This window comes from Vulpes lagopus, chromosome 10 (assembly GCF_018345385.1).
Source record: "Vulpes lagopus strain Blue_001 chromosome 10, ASM1834538v1, whole genome shotgun sequence".
Classification (NCBI taxonomy): Eukaryota; Metazoa; Chordata; class Mammalia; order Carnivora; family Canidae; genus Vulpes; species Vulpes lagopus.
Window position 1 is genome coordinate 59,523,464 of NC_054833.1, and position 15,774 is coordinate 59,539,237.

A 15,774-nucleotide genomic window follows, 5' to 3' on the forward strand; every position below is an offset into this window, starting at 1 on the left:
CAGAAAGGATTCAGCTAACGAAGGACTACTGTTTGAGGGAGAAGCTGATTGATGAGATAGAAACTGCAGGCACCTGTGAGAAGTCTGGCTCTGTCTGTGTAGCTGACTAGGGATTTGTCAGACACTGTATTCTACTAAATCCTTGGAATTCCCAGGCACCCAGGACCCACCAATTGTTTAAAAAACATTTTAAAAAAATATTTATTTATTTTAGAGAGACAGAGGGAGATCATGTGGCAAAGGGGCCGCGGGAGAAAATCTCAAGCAGACTCCTTTGCTGAGTGAGGAGCGGGACATGGGGCTTGATGCCATGACTCTGAGGTCACGACCAAGAGTCGGATGCTTAACAGACTGAACCACCCCATGCACTCCTAAAAAAATTGTTTTAGACATTGCAGACTTATAGAATACTAGTTGCAAGAACGGTATAAAGAATTCTTTTATACTCTTCACCCAGATTTCCCCAAATGTTAACATGGTTACATTTGCTTTATCTCCCCTGGCCTCTATCTCTACACACACACACACACACACACACACACACACACAGACTTTCTCTACTACCATTTGAGAATAAATTAAACACGATACCCCTTTCCCCTCAGAGACTCCTCTGTGTATTTCCTAGGAACTCCTACATAACCACAGTACAATTATCAAGGTCAGGAAATTAACATTGATAAAACAATGCTGTAACCTGCAGGTAATACTCGGATTTTGCCAATTGTCCCAGCGATGTCCATTACAACCAAAGAAAAGTCCCGGACCATGCACTGCATCCAGTTGTCATGTCTTGTTGGCCTCCTTTACCTGGGACAGGTCCTTAGTCTTTCTTTTATTTCCTTCAGTCTTTGTCTTCCACACCTTCGATCTTTTTGAAAAGCACAGGCCAGCTGTTTTGCAGGATGGGCCTCAATCTGGGCTTTTCTCTCATTTCTTTATAATTAGATTCAGGTAATGCACTGTGGGTAGAAACGTCACAGAAGTGCTGTGTTGTACAAATGCTGGGGATGTTAATTTAATCACTGGGTTAAGGTGGTGTCGGCTAGGGTTTTCTGCTGACCATCCCGCCAAGCTTATTTCCCCCGAGAGCAGTCCTCTGGTACAAAGTAGGCAGAATGGAGGATGTTCACAGATGAACTGCAAACAATCTTTCAACACTCAGCTTGAGCAGCCTTCATGTGGGGCCATCACTGAACCTTCACTCCCCTTTATTTTTATTTTTATTTTTTTCACTCCCCTTTATAGACTGGGAAGTCTTTGCCGTGTCCTGAGTCAGCACTTAGCATGCTACCACGGTCATTTCCCTGGTGGTGTCCAAAGACCAGCATGACTGGCACACAGTTGGTGTCTATAGACACTGAATGGATGGATGGAAGTGGGGGTGTGAGGAGAGAGAGAAGAGGAAAAGTCCAGCCTGACGACAGATTTTGGGGAGATTTTTCCTGATACAGAAAGTGTCTGCAACTGGAGAGGAAGCTACCGTGTCCAGCCTGGCCTAACTCTAGTTTAGGCAGAGGGGCAGTGTTTCGGGACTGGGTTAACATTGGTGATCTGGGTAACATGTGGAGGGAAGACCTTAGTGGTCCCTACATTTAAGGCAGCTGTTTCCGGATTGCTGCCTTGCAGAAAGGCAGAAAGAGGTGATATCCTTCAAAGAACAGCACACTTGGTGCTGAGGTGGAGGAGAGAAGCAACTTCTGGTCATTGAATGACTCACCAAGGTCAGGAGTGACCCATCTGTGTGAAACTCCAAGAGGCAAGGCTCACGAGAGCTCAGGCACACTGTCATGTCAAGGGAAGTGCCTAAAAGTGAGAAGAAATCTGAGGCCAAAGTTCCAGGTGTGGAGAAGCTATTCGAGCAAGGAGCTAGTCAACAGAGAGGCTGTCACAGTTCAAATTCAATAGAGCAGTGGATTCTATGAAGGAGACTCAGGGAAGAAAAAGGCAAAATATTAGGACTAAATTTTAAATGGGAAAAGGTAAGATCTAATTAGATCCAAATGAAAAAATCTTTAATCAGTTATTAATAGAAAAGGTAGACATAAAATAAGCAAGCTTCTAAAAGGCAAAGTCTCATACTAAAACGGAAGGCCAATTTGCTCAGGAAACTCATATTTCCTGCCCACTTTGTTTGCTTGGAAAACACAGGAGAGCAGACCATCTGGGGTAATTAATTCTGGGGTAGAAATGTCAGAACCTGGGTAAACAGAGATTAGCGCCAAGATAAAAACAATAAAAGGAACCAGGAACTAAAAGAGAAACCACATTTCAATAAATTCAAAGGGGTAGAATTCTGGACAAAACTCAGAAGAAGATTCCAGGGATAAACCTATTTTGCCATTGGTTAACTTTTTGAACAAAAAAAAGTCCTGGTGAGGACTCTTGCTCTTTCATATTTAAATCATCTCAGGTTTTCAATCAATTTCTGTAAAATGTCCACAAGTCAAGAAGAAAGGTGTGTAAATACCATTTAAAAACAAACTCCCGGGCAGCCCGGGTGGCTCAGGGGTTTAGCGCCTCCTTTAGCGTGATCCTGGAGACCCGGGATCGAGTCCCACGTCCAGCTCCCTGCATGGAGCCTGCTTCTCCCTCTGCCTGTGTCTCTGCCTCACTCTCTGTGTCTCTCATGAATAAATAAGTAAAATCTTAAAAAAAAAAAAAAACTCCTCAGAACCTTCCCTTTCAAATACTACAACTCAAAGCCACAGAACTGGAAGAGGTTAAGGTTAAGTGGGCAGAGGTGATTAGCCTCCACGGTGATTGAACTTGGCTTTGGCAAACCGTGCTTTAATGGTCTGTTGCTCTAATGTCCAAATAGCATGCAACATAATTGGGAAGCAAGTGTGTCAGTCAGGTTCTCAGGCAACTTTCTTTGCTCCTCTCAGTGCTAACTAGGGACACTCCAGAGCTTGGCCTCATGAAGCCACTGGGAACAGCATTTCAGAGATAACAGAAGAAGGTGTTCCTTCTAGAACTGCAGAAAAGCATTTATTTCACAACAGAGAGCTAGTTCTGACAAAGTGGTAGGTGGAGAACATTTGCTAGAGCATCTATCTCTGAGTCTCTCATCTTCTCTCACCTTCTTGGAAGCAGAGACATGAGCCCTGATGGGAACCTCAGGCGCTGGGGTTCTCAGAGAGGCAGGAAGTACAAAAGTACAAGAGGACAGTTTCCACATTACACAGAGAGCAGGAAGAGAGCTCTAATCTGGGCTGGTTCAATCATCTGTTTTTGGTTGAGGGAACCAGGTCCTGGCAAGTGTAAGTGACTACAGTGGGAGCCTAGACTGGCTGACAGCCTGACTTTCTCCCTCCTGCCCCCATAAGACAAGCACAATGGAAAGATTCAACATGCCTGGACTTGAGGCCTCACACAGAACCAAATCTGCACATTGTGCACGTGTCATGACCACATTGTGTGCCACATGAGTAACAGGTGCTACTAGAAATTCATGAGCAAGGTCAAGAAGTGACCTTGGACTTAGAAAGACTTGGGTTCGAATCTTGGTATAGATGCTCTTTCTGAGCATCATTTCCTCCACTGTAAAAGAGAGAAGTTAAGTCAAGTGACTTTGCTACTTAAACTTATTCAGCTTCAAACTACTTTGTGGAATTGTTAAGGATTAAATAACATAATTCAAAGCACCTTAGCATTTTAGATAAATCGGCATTCGGTGGTGCTTACTATTGTGAGCAGAGCTTTACTACCAGATTCATGAGGCAGATTGTCTCTCAGTTGAAGCAAGGTAATGGGGGCCTGACTTGGGGAATTGGAGAGAAGGCAACAGATTTAAGAGACATTTCAGAGTTATTATATCAGTTATCTATTACTCCATAGCAAACCACCCCCAAGCTTAGTAGCTTAAAACTACAATCATGTATTTTTCACAAATTCACATCTGCAATTTGGCCAGGGCTTGTCTCTGTTTCATACAGCATCATCTGAGGAAGATCAACCAGGAGCTGGAGGGTCCTCTTTCCAAGATGGCTTACTCACATGGTTGGTAAGTTGTTTCTGGATGTTGGCTAAGAGCTTAGCCAGGGCTGAGGGCTGGAGGCATTGGTTCCTTTCCAAGTGAGCCTCTCCACAGGGAAAGCCTGGGCTTCCTGATAGCATGGTGGTTGGTTCCAAGAATGAGCATTCCAAAAACAGTGAGATGGTATTTGTGATTTCATCTCTAAAGACAAATATCACTACTTCTTCTGTACTCTACTGGTCCAGGCAGGAATGCAGGTCTATCTAAGTTCAAGGAGATGACAAAACCCATCTCTTGATGGGAGTCTAGAAGGGCATGCATCATAGAAGTCGCATCCATGCCTGGAAAACATAGCCTGCCATTGGTAGGGAATGACGTGGTCTGCCAATGATTGACTACAGGCAGTGAGGAAGAATGAGTTATTGAGGATTACTGAGGTTTCTGCCTTAGGTGACCCCGTGGTGCCATTAACAGAATTTGGGAACACAGAGGGTATTGTTAAAGTATTCAAACAAGGAGGCCATTAAATTGGGGTGGTGCTAAAACCATAATAGCCTCCATAAGCAAACCAAAACTTAGGCCAGAGCCAAAGAACTCAAATCCAGGCAAGTGAAACTTTAGAACCCATCACAAGTAGCCAACTAGGCTTTCTAAGTAAGGTGACTGCTTAAGTATAACCAATCACATAATTGTCTTGCTTTGCTTCAGTGACTTCCCTGTGAAACCTTGCCCCAGCTCCTATCAGGTGAGCACTCCTAACCACTTTTGGGTCAGCACTGCTCAATTAAAATTGATATTTGTGCCAACAAGCTTTTCCAAAAGCTAATGTGCTTCAGTTTATCTTTTCCAGCATGTCTGGGGTGATTACTGGCCCTGAGAAGACCATAAGTAATGTGAAGACTGGAGCTTGGAAGGGGTTAAGGGAGTTTGGCACACACAAATCTTTTAGCTGATATAGACTAGAAAAAATGGTTGAGGAGGAGGAAAGGGAACAAAAACCCAGATTCTTGGAACACAGTATCTCAGTGGAAGGAGGAATGAACAAGTGGACCTACGTAGGACAAAACCCATTAGATTTCAGTTTCATGGAAGCTAAAAAGAAGGTGAGTTAAGAATTGAAGTGGATTGGGGATCCCTGGGTGGCTCAGCGGTTTACCGCCTGCCTTCGGCCCAGGGCGTGATCTTGGAGACCTAGGATCAAGTCCCACATCAGGCTTCCTGCATGGAGCCTGCTTCTCCCTCTGCCTCTCTCTCTCTCTCTGTGTGTGTCTCTCATGAATAAATAAATAAAAATCTTAAAAAAAATAATTGAACTGGATTTAACATCCCAAAGAAGTTCAAGATGGATTAGGATTGAGTAAGAGGCTGTGGGCTAGGAAGTGAGGGTACCCTGGTGACCTTTGGGAAAGTAATTCATAGCATGTACCATTTTTTTTTAAGATTTTATTATTTATTTATTCATCGAGATGCAGAGAGAGAGAGACAGAGACACAAGTAGAGGGAGAAGCAGGCTCCATGCAGAGAGCCTGACGTGGGACTCGATCCAGGGTCTCCAGATCACGCCCTGGGCTGCAGGTAGTGCTAAACCACTGCGCCACTGGGGCTGCCCAGCATGTACCATTATATAGCCCTTTCTAGTGTTAAAAAAAACTGCAACACAAGGCTGGAATGCCTTGCTGGAAAATAAGCCACTCCTCGCCTCCCTCCCTCCCCCCGTTAATAGCAAAAGTGAATAGATTAAATACCTAAATGTTCAGACCCAGAACTATAACACTTCTAGAAGAACACACAGGAGAAAAGCTTCATGGCATTGGTCTTGGCAGTGATTTCCTGGGGATGACATCAAAAACACAGACAACAAAAGCAAAAATAGACAAGTGGGACCATGTCAAACTACAAAGTGTCTACACACTCAAGGACAGAGTGAAAAGATACACTATGGGAGGAAATATTTGCAAATCATTCATCTGACAAAGGGTTGATATCCAAAAAATATAAGGAACTCCTTCAACTCAAAGCAAAAAACCCCTAAATAGCCCAATTTAAAAATAGGCCAAGGACTTGGGCACCTGGGTGGCTTAGTGGTTGAGCATCTGCCTGTGGCTCAGGGTGTGATCCTGGAGTCCTGGGATCAAGTCCCACACTGGGCTCCCCGCAGGGAGCCTGCTTCTCCCTCTGCCTGTGTCTCTGCCTTTCTCTCTCCGTGCCTCTCATGAATAAATAAAATCTTAAAAAAAACAATAGGCCAAGGACTTGAATAGACATTTCTCCACAGAAGACATTCAAATGGTCAACAGGTACATGACAAGATGCTCAACATCATTAGTCATTTCCCTAAATGCAAATGAAAGCCACAGTGAGATACCACATCATACTTGTTAGGAATGTACTATCAGTAAGACACAAAAGGTAACAAGTGTTAGAGAGAATATGGAGAAATGGGAACTCTGGCCTACTGCTGGGGCAAATGGAAAATGGTGCAGCCACTGTGGAAAACAATATGGAGGTTCCTAAAAAAATTCAATATAGATATATCATATAATCCAGCAGTCCCACGTCTACACATGTATCTAAAAGAGGTGAAATCAGGATCTTGAGATGGTATTTGCACTCCCATGCTCACAGCAACATTAGTCACAACAGCCAGGGTGGCAACAGCTCACATGTCCATTAACAGATGAGCAGATAAAGAAAATGTACTATATGCCCCCAAATGGTTTATTGAACCTCAAAAAAGAAAGAAACCCTGCCAAATATGACAATGTGGATGAGCCTTGAGAGCATTATGTAAATAAGCCAGTCATACAGGACAAACACTGCAGGATTCTGCTCCTATGAGGTACCAAAAATATTCAGAATACAGAGAAGCAGAGAGCAGAATGGTGGTTGCTAGGGATTAGGGGGAGGGGAAACGGGGGGCCGCTATTCAATGGGTATAGAGTTTCAATTATGCAAGATGATTAAATTCTAGACATCGGTGTGTTTGCCTGTAGTTAACAATACTGTACTGTATACTTAAAAATTTGTTAAGACGGAGATCTCATGTGAGATGTTCTTACTGCCCAAAACCAAACAAGGATCGTCCCTCCCTCAAAAAAAAAAAAAAAAAAAAAAAAAAACCCTAAAAACCCACACAAAGAAAGCAGAAGTGTATTTGAGCTCCACTGTGTATTTGACTAGCTCCACTGCAACTTCTGAACAGCGAGGGTAGGCCAACGGCCGCGGTGCGCTCAAACTTGAAGGCCTAAACGTGTCCCGACCCAGTGCTCCAGGGCCAGCTGGGCTGAGAACATGCTGTGCGTGTGAACACGCAGAGGGGACGACGGCACGAGCCCTGTGCTGACCCATGCCTGTACAGATGCTCCCTCTCTCAAACCTCATAGTGGCTCTGTGATGTGGGGATTATTACTCAACGAAAGCCTTTTTGGTTGAAGTGTAATCAACATACAACACTACACTGGTTTCGGGTGTACATTGTACTGCTTCAACAATTCTATGCCTTTCTTGGTGGTCACCATGGAAGTACCATGTGGGGTCACCACCTGAGGTTGGGGTTATCATCAGCTCCATTTCATGGACGAACTTGGAATTCAGGGGATGGTTAAGGTGGCAGGTGCAGGGTACGTGCAGAGGCAGCACCTGAGCTCCATGGAAGGATGCTACAGAATCCTTCCTTCACTGTTGAGGGGATCATTTTCAGCCTGCTCTCCATTGTATTCTAGGAAAACTGAACTCCACGGGCCTCCTCCCAGAATTCTAGAGATTAGCCCTAAAAGTGCAAGTCTTCATATGTCACAGAGGAAGTCTTGGAAAGATGTGGAGGTAGAAGCCATTCTGCATTATGAAACTGCCTTCCGCTCAGGGCGTGATCCTGGGATCTGGGATCAAGTCCCGCATCGGGTTCCCTGCAGGGAGCCTGCTTCTCCCTGTGTCTCTGCCCTCTGTGTCTCACAAATAAAGATCTTAAAAAAAAAAGGGGGGGGAGTATCAATCTGCTGGGCATCTGGGTGGCTCAGTCAGTTGAGTTGTGGAGATAAGTCTGCCTTCAGCTCAGGTCATGATCTCAGGGTGCCTGGGATCAAGCCCTGCGTCCGGGTCCCCGCTTGGTGGGGGGTGGGGTGGGGAGCCTTCTCCCTCTTTCTCTCTCCCCCTGCTTGTGCTTTCTCTCTCCCTCTTAAGTAAAGAAAATCTTAAAAAAAAATAGCAATTTGCTGTGCAAAACGAAGATCTGTATGATTTTAATGGTTACTTTTTGTTTTCTATTAGTATAATCTGCTCTTGCAAGTGTTATTTGAATACTGAGATTTGTAAGTAACCCACGACTTTAGAAATTGTTGCTGCACCTCATAAAAATTACCTCTGAAAGAAACTGTCCTTCTAATTGTTGCTATGGGTTCAACAGCAGCCCCCACCTCCACCCCTCCAAAAAGGATGCTGAAGGCATACCTACCCGTACTTTTGAATGTGACCTTACTTCCAAAAAAGGATGCAGATGAACAAGTTAAAGTGACATCACTAGGGTGGGCCCTAATCCAACACAATGGGCTCCTTATAAGAAGGGAACCCTTGGTCATGGAGAGACATACACAGGAACTTCACCTGAGGCTACCCAAAGCTGGAAGAGGCACGGAAGTCTCCCCAAAGCTCTGACAAGGAGCCAACCTTGCTGACATCTCAGACTTCTGGTTTCCAGAGCTGTGATAGGAGACAATTCTCTTGCTTTGGCCCCCAGTTTATTGGGGGCAGCCCCAGGAAACTCATATAGCGGTCTAGAAAATAACGTAGCACAATCACTGTATCTCATCAGTAAGGTTTGTTCACTCAAGACAGGATCACCAGCACGTTTCTCCTCTCCCGCATGCACAATGGAAACATTAAAACTCTTGCCCAGCTCGAATGTGTTTCGTAGAAAAGGACGGCCCTGCTCTGATGACAAGCGTTCTTCCTCCACACCGCCGCTGCACACAGGCACATAGGGTGTTAACTACCCGTTTCTTTTTCTTCTGTGGCTAGCCTCTGCTCGCTCTCTACTGGCTGCTCTTTTCATCGTCCCCTTTTAAAAATTAGTAGGTTTTAGATGCCGCAAATATTTTTCATGTATCTTTGCTTTTTATTTTAAGATTTTATTTATTCATGAGAGACACACAGAGGCAGAGACACAGGCAGAGGGAGAAGCAGGCTCCCTGCGGGGAACCCGATGTGGTACTCGATCCCAGGACCCCAGGGTCACACCCTGAGCCAAAGGCAGACGCTCAACTGCTGAGCCACCCAGGCGCCTCATTCGCTCACTTTTTAAAACAATACCTAAAATTCCATATGTATTTGAGATTTTCACGAGGGCAAATATATGGACTTTTTCTTTTATGCCTTTTGAATTTTCTGTAGTGCTCAGGAAGGCTTTCTCCATTCTGAGATCATGACAATTCCATCTTTCACCCAGTATTTTTATAGTTTCATTTCTTGTTTAGGAATTAGGCTTCATGTTTTCCCTGATGAACAGCTAGTTGATCTAGCACCACTGACTGGCAGATACCACCCCTCCCGCTGATGTGGAATGCCACTTTTAACATAAATCCTTAAAGGCACAGAGGTCAGTTTCTGGCATTGGTTCGTATTCTGACTCCACGTGCCTTTCTTCAGCAACAGGCACAGAAATACAGGTGCGGCATTCTGCACAGCCAGATGGTGGCCCCTGGAGGACACACATGCAGACTGCCCCCTGGGGGCTACCACTGAGCTCCAGTTCTTCGCTGCCATGCAAAGATGCAGGCCTGGTGTTGCCAGCTCTTCTAAGTTTTCAAGAGGTATATGTGAAATCTCATTTTTTTGTAACTAAAGATTTATTCATTTATTCATGAGAGACACAGAGAGAGGCAGAGACACAGGCAGAGGGAGGTGCAGGCTCCCCGAACGGAAGCCTGATGTGGAGACTTGATCCCAGGACCCCAGGGTCATGTCCTGAGCCAAAGGCAGATGCTCAACCGCTGAGCCACCCAGGCGTCCCTGTGAAATCTCATTTTGAGAGTGATGGCAATAATTTTTCTAAGTTGCACACAAAAGCTGAAAGCAGTTGGTGGTGCACAGGTAGGCCTCTGAACAGATGCTGACAGGGAGGGTTAAGGCCACACTGGATCTTGGTGCCCACCACTCTCTCCCACCACCAAAACTAAGAAGTAAAAGGGGAAGGAAGAGTGGCAACAGCGCAGCTCGGGAAACCTGGGTTATTTGTTGCCCCCTCCCTGGGGAAGACAGGGATGCTGTGCCCCATCTTACCTCTCACCCGCAAGGGTCAATGATGGGCTTCCTGGTTGGCCTGGCAACTATGCTAGGTCAGCATGAGGGTAACATGGGTCAAGCCAGGCCTCCCAGACCCTGCCAGGGTGAGTGACAAAGGAGCAATGCCAGGAGTGAGGTCCTGGCCAAGTATGGAGCAAGATTCTGCCCCCCGAAACAAGCTGGAAAGTGCATGCCTCCTTTCTAACAATAATGCAGCCTTCCTGGATACCCAACTTAACAGTTTAACCACCAAAGGAAGGACCGAGGCCTTCTGCTTTCACGTGTGTGTGTGTGTGTGGGGGGGGGGGATGGGATTTGCTGGTAGCAAAGACAACTCACATGATAGAACTTGAGTTTAGAGAAGCTCCTCCACACACATTCCCTCATTGGTCTCACAATGCTGTGAGGCAGGCAGTGTCTCCCCTTCTGCAGGTAGGGGTAGGTACTGCCCATTACGGAGGAGGAAACCAGCTCTAGGGGCAATTCGGATGGGCTCCGGATAGTTCCAGAATATGCAGGAAAGGTACATGGAGAACACAGACTGCAGGCCCCTCTCCTTCCCGGTGTCCTCCTCTGCAGACTCATTTCCACAACAAATCCTTACTGAACACCTCTGATGGATTAGGCATTCATCTGGGCCTTGGGAGCACAGCAGTACACAGATGCAAGGCATTAGCCTTCTCCTTGGCTAGGTCAGTTTTCCTCACTCTGAACCATGACCCTGACTGGCCCTTGCTCTGTTCTTCTCTGGCCAATGTTTGCACTTTGCTCCACAGTCCCTGGCTACTGGTCATTTCCTGGAATGTACTGACTTGTTCCAGAAAGACATGCTTTTCTATTCTTGAGGCAGAGACACCTGGCAGACTCAGACCCAAATCCCATCCCTGACTTCATTCTGATCAACTTTTCAAATATGTTTCAGGCAAGTCCCACAATTCCCTATCCATGCCGTTCTGAGAGCATGGAGGGCACACATGTTTTTCCTTGAAGCAGGAAATAGAGCTGAGATGCTGAGGTGGCCAGTCTCCAGGGTATTTGGAGCAACCTCTTTTCTCATTACTTGTTCTTCATCTACATCTTTTGCCCTGATGCCCCCATCTTCTGGGACATTGTCAGAGGAGCACACTTAAGACCCCATTGGTTCATGTTCTGCAGGCAAACATACACTTCTTACCTGCAGTTGGTAGAACTCTGTCCCCCAGAAAGCTACATCCAAGTCCAAACCCCCAATACCTGTGAATCTGACCTCACTTGGAAAAAGGGTCTTTGCAAATATAATTAAGGTGAGGCTCTCGAGATGAGATCATCCTTGATTGAGGTGGGCCTTAAACCCAGTGACACAGATTTGGTATCCAACGGTGTCCTTGTAAAAGACACAGGAGAACACACACAGTCAAGGAAGGAAGGCCATGTAAAGACCCACACAAAGATGAGGCAGAGACTGGACTTATTTTACAAGCTAAGGTACACCAAGGGTTGCCGGGAGCCACCAGAGAAAGGAGAGACGCATCGAATAGATTCTTCCTCAGAGCCTCCAGAAGGAAGAGACCCTGCTGATACACTGATTCTGAACTTTTGGCCTCTAGAATGGTGTGAGAGAATAAATTCCTATTGTTTTAAGTTGCCAAGTTTGTGATCATTTGTTATGGAGGCCCGAGGTCCTAGACCTGACCTGGTTTTCCCCTTTGAGCAAGGACTGCCATGGACAATATGACCAACCAGAGGGCAGCCTTCGTATCCCTTTCCCTGGGGAGTATGGCACCAGTTCCCACATGGCTGTGCAGGGCCCACGGATGCCATGGGTGCCCACTCAGCAGGTGCCCTCTCACCAGCAGAAGAGACCCGGGGCCCCCTGTGAGGTGCTGGGTTCTGCAGCTTCTGGAGCAGTGGGGTCGAGGTCCTCATCCATATCAGATCGGTCTGCCCCAACCTCAGCCCTTTCTTCCTGCCTGATCCAAAGGCTACTTTCTAGCTGTTCTTCAGCAAGTTCCAGCTCTTCCTCTGTTTGTAAAACGGCCACAGTTTCCCGGGGTAAGTGTGAAGAATACAGCCCAAGTTTGGCCTTAAAACCAAACATCGCTTCATATGGACTCTGCTGTAAGGAAACGTCAAACAGCTGATTCTTCACCATCTGCATGAATCTCAGGCCTTCGGCCCAGCGACGTGAGCGGTTACTCTGCATCCAGGCATTTACCATGTTCTTAACATCATGGCTTGCTCGCTCCAGGGAGCTTGGGCCTTGGCCAGGGTGGTGCTTACCACAGACAATCTTTAGGTCCGGCCATACATCATTGAGCTCATTAACAACCTGGTTTGTGAACTCTACGCCACTGCCAGATTCTAACATCCTAGGTGTACCAAGAATTGTGAAGATATCCAATAGGACACTGACCACCTCATGGGCCTGTTTCGCTTTTAGTGGCCGTAAAATAATAAACTTGGTCAAGTGGTCCTGGTAATATAAAATAAACTTGAACTCACCATCAGCATTTGACTGCATGTCAAGTACTTCAATCTGGCATCTGGAGTCAATGTCCTTAAAAGTCATGGGCTTGGGGGCAAGACCTCTCTTAGGTGCTGGGTTCTTCTGGTGACATTGTTTACACAGTGTCAGATACAAGACAATGACTTCTTTGGTGACATTGCCATATTTTCCTTGTAGCTCCTTGAGCATGCGTGTCCGCCCTCCATGTCCAATACTGAGATGCGTATCATGGAGAATATCAAACAACTCTTCCTTATGCACGTAATATCGTATTCGATCATGTTCTCCATGAGTAGCTTCTATTAGTCTCTCTGTGCCTTGCACGGAGATCACGTCGTATTTTGCTGCACGGCGGTAGTCACGTGATGACTTCTTCCCCTTTTCCTTAGCTTCTTTGACTTCCTTTATTGTTTGAAAGTACTTTTCTTTGGAAAATACCTTGCTGTTGTAACTTTTGCTTTCTACTAACTTTGTCACGCTTATGAGAAACTTTTCTCTCATGTTATGTATCTCCATTTCCGTATCACTTGCAATGGAAATGCCAGAGGGGTTACTTCCAGCTTTCTGGGGCATCAAGGAGAACTGCAAGAAGGAGTCTAAGAAGAGGAGAGAGAAACCACATTAAAAATCACTGCTATGCCATATGGAAGACTTTCCCTACAAAGTGCCTCACTCTTCCATCTGATTATTGAAGATTACTACATAAAAGAAAGATAACAGAGTAACAGTACAAGGCAGTAACAGAAAGCAACTAGAAAGCCAGCTAAGATCACCCAAACCAGAGCATGTCAAAAGAATTTTAAATCAGCAAGATACATATACAAAGATGCAGTAATTTTAGACTTTAGGCAAATGGAATAAATCAAACTGTTAGCTCATAAAACAAAGACTAACTGGTCTTTATTAACTGAATAGGAGAGAGGATAAATGGAAATGCTTAAGATAGTAGACTAATATCCTCCTTCAGTAACTTTTAAAATATAAATGGGAGAATGTTGCTGGAAGGAACACATGATAACAGCAAACTCTGAACTTGAAGTTAGCACCAGGGAGGGCTTTTTAGCCTTCCCACAATTAACATAACCATTTCTTGTGGCTGAAGAGTCTGTCCCCATTTTAGGAGAATCAAGGAGAAAAGTGGTAGGAAATTTTTGAATGATGGTTTTCCCTGTTGACTGTACAGAGGATTAGTGAATGAAGATTCTGAGTCCTTACCCTCAGGGACCACGTTCTCATAACTGTCTAACATCTTCCCCTGCAGTAGTCTTTCCCAGAGGCCTCTGAATACTTCCAATCTTTGGTCATATCCTCAAATGTCACTACCTCTTGAGATGACACCAGCTGCTGCCACAGGAACCATTCTTGGGGCCTGGGCTACAGAACAGCTAGCTACAGCAGGACTTGGGGCGAGACAGTGGAAGGTACCAGGAATGGAGGCATGCCAGCATAAACGGCTCAGAATATGAGTCATGGGAATATTATAAGGAAGATAACAGAAGTAAAGAAATGCTCTCCAATCCAACAGATGAGTCTAGCTTTGTGGGTGAGGAAAACAAGTTTTGGCCTCCTGGGAGATCTACAGGCCTAGACTGTTTTGACACTGCCTGAGCTAAGGCCCACATATTTCCGGAACAAAGCAGAGAGTCCAAGTGAACTTGGGTATTCCAAGACTGGGAGACACTTTTGGGTACAGGCTTGATGGCTCTGAAGAGGGGCAGCAGGGTTTGTTTCCAGAAATGGAAAAATTGCACCTATGTGCAGAGAGATTTGTCAGCAGAGTATCATGCCAAAAAGAGGTATGCCAAATGGCCCACACTCCACCATGATTGGAGAATTCTGCAGGGAGAGAATCTGACACTCAACTGAGATTTCTTGGAACTCCCGGTTATAGGATGGTGATGCGGCCCCAGGAAGAATTCACATGACGAAAACAGGAGTTAACAACAATCTGAGGAAAACAAGATCCCTGGGATCCCAGCCATTAAATGTAGAGCCGAGGGGCAGAGCAGAATCCTGAAAAGCAGAGAAAGATGAAAAGGTTTCAAAGCTCTGAGTCTTAGTTAAGCTGGGGTCCTGAAGGTTCTCCACTAAAAAGGCTTCAAACTCCTTTGCTCACCATCACTAGTTGACCATAGAATATTCCTGATTCTAAGACATTATTGACTATAAAACCGTTGACTTACTGATGACTTTGAGGGGAAAAAACAGAGAATCTATATTAAACGAACACATCCAAATTACTATATGAAGGCAACATACATTTTAGTATTAAAGAAATAGAATGTTTGCAAATGCTGTTTAAGTCTGAGCTTAAGATCCTCAGTGCAGGGGCACCAGAGTGGCTCAGTGGTTGAGCGGCTGCCTTCAGCTCAGGTCGTGACCAGGGAATCCTGGGATCGGGTCCGCATCGCTTCTCCCTTTGCTTGGGTCTCTGCCTTTCTCTGTATCTCCCATGAATAAATAAAATCAAATCTCAAAAAAAAAAAAAAAAAAAAAAAAAAAAGAGAGAGAGAGAGAGAGAGAAAGAACTGCAGTGAGCTTACTAGTGCGATCTGTGACGTGGGGTAACTGATAAGTGACCTTGGTTGGAGGAAACTGGAAACATCTCAGTTCCTCACCTACCTGTGAGTCCTCGCTTCAGCGTCCCAGACCTGTAATGTCCTTCATTGATCTTGCGAATCCCTGCCCAGCTCAATTCAGCCGCCTTCCTGATGCAATCAGCGGCTGGAGCTGACTGCCACCTCTCCCTCCTCCGGAGAGCCCGAGCCACCCACTGGAGCGCTCTGCTTTGCATTTGCAGTCTACTGGTTCAGGTGGACACAACCCAGCAGGTAGGGGCTGAGCCATTTACCCAGCCGTATTCCCTCAGAGGGCCGAGGGGTTCAGAGCTGAGACAGAAGATGCTCAGAGGATGTGAGGCAGGCACTTTCCGTACAGGTGCGTACAGGTGCAGCGCGCCAGGCCGTGCGCGGGGACGACTGAGTGGCGGCTTGGGAATTCCACTTCCGACTCTAGTACGGACTGCGTGCCTGCC

At 45.8% G+C, this 15,774-nt stretch overlaps 1 protein-coding gene across 2 annotated transcripts; it reads right to left on the reverse strand.

Moving 5' to 3' along the window:
* Positions 1–11,685: 11,685 nt before the first annotated feature.
* On the reverse strand, positions 11,686–15,543 carry KRBA2 (KRAB-A domain containing 2). Of its 2 annotated transcripts, XM_041772242.1 has the most exons (3): positions 15,363–15,500; positions 14,604–14,753; positions 11,686–13,336 (listed from the first exon to the last, which is right to left on the reverse strand). In XM_041772242.1, the coding sequence occupies exon 3, from the start codon at positions 13,311–13,313 to the stop codon at positions 12,081–12,083; it is 1,233 nt and encodes a 410-aa protein (XP_041628176.1). In that variant the 5' UTR covers positions 13,314–13,336; positions 14,604–14,753; positions 15,363–15,500; the 3' UTR covers positions 11,686–12,080. The 2 variants fall into 2 exon arrangements, with proteins under 2 accessions (XP_041628176.1, XP_041628175.1); XM_041772241.1 differs by lacking the exon at positions 14,604–14,753 and having other exon boundaries at positions 15,363–15,543.
* Positions 15,544–15,774: the final 231 nt, after the last annotated feature.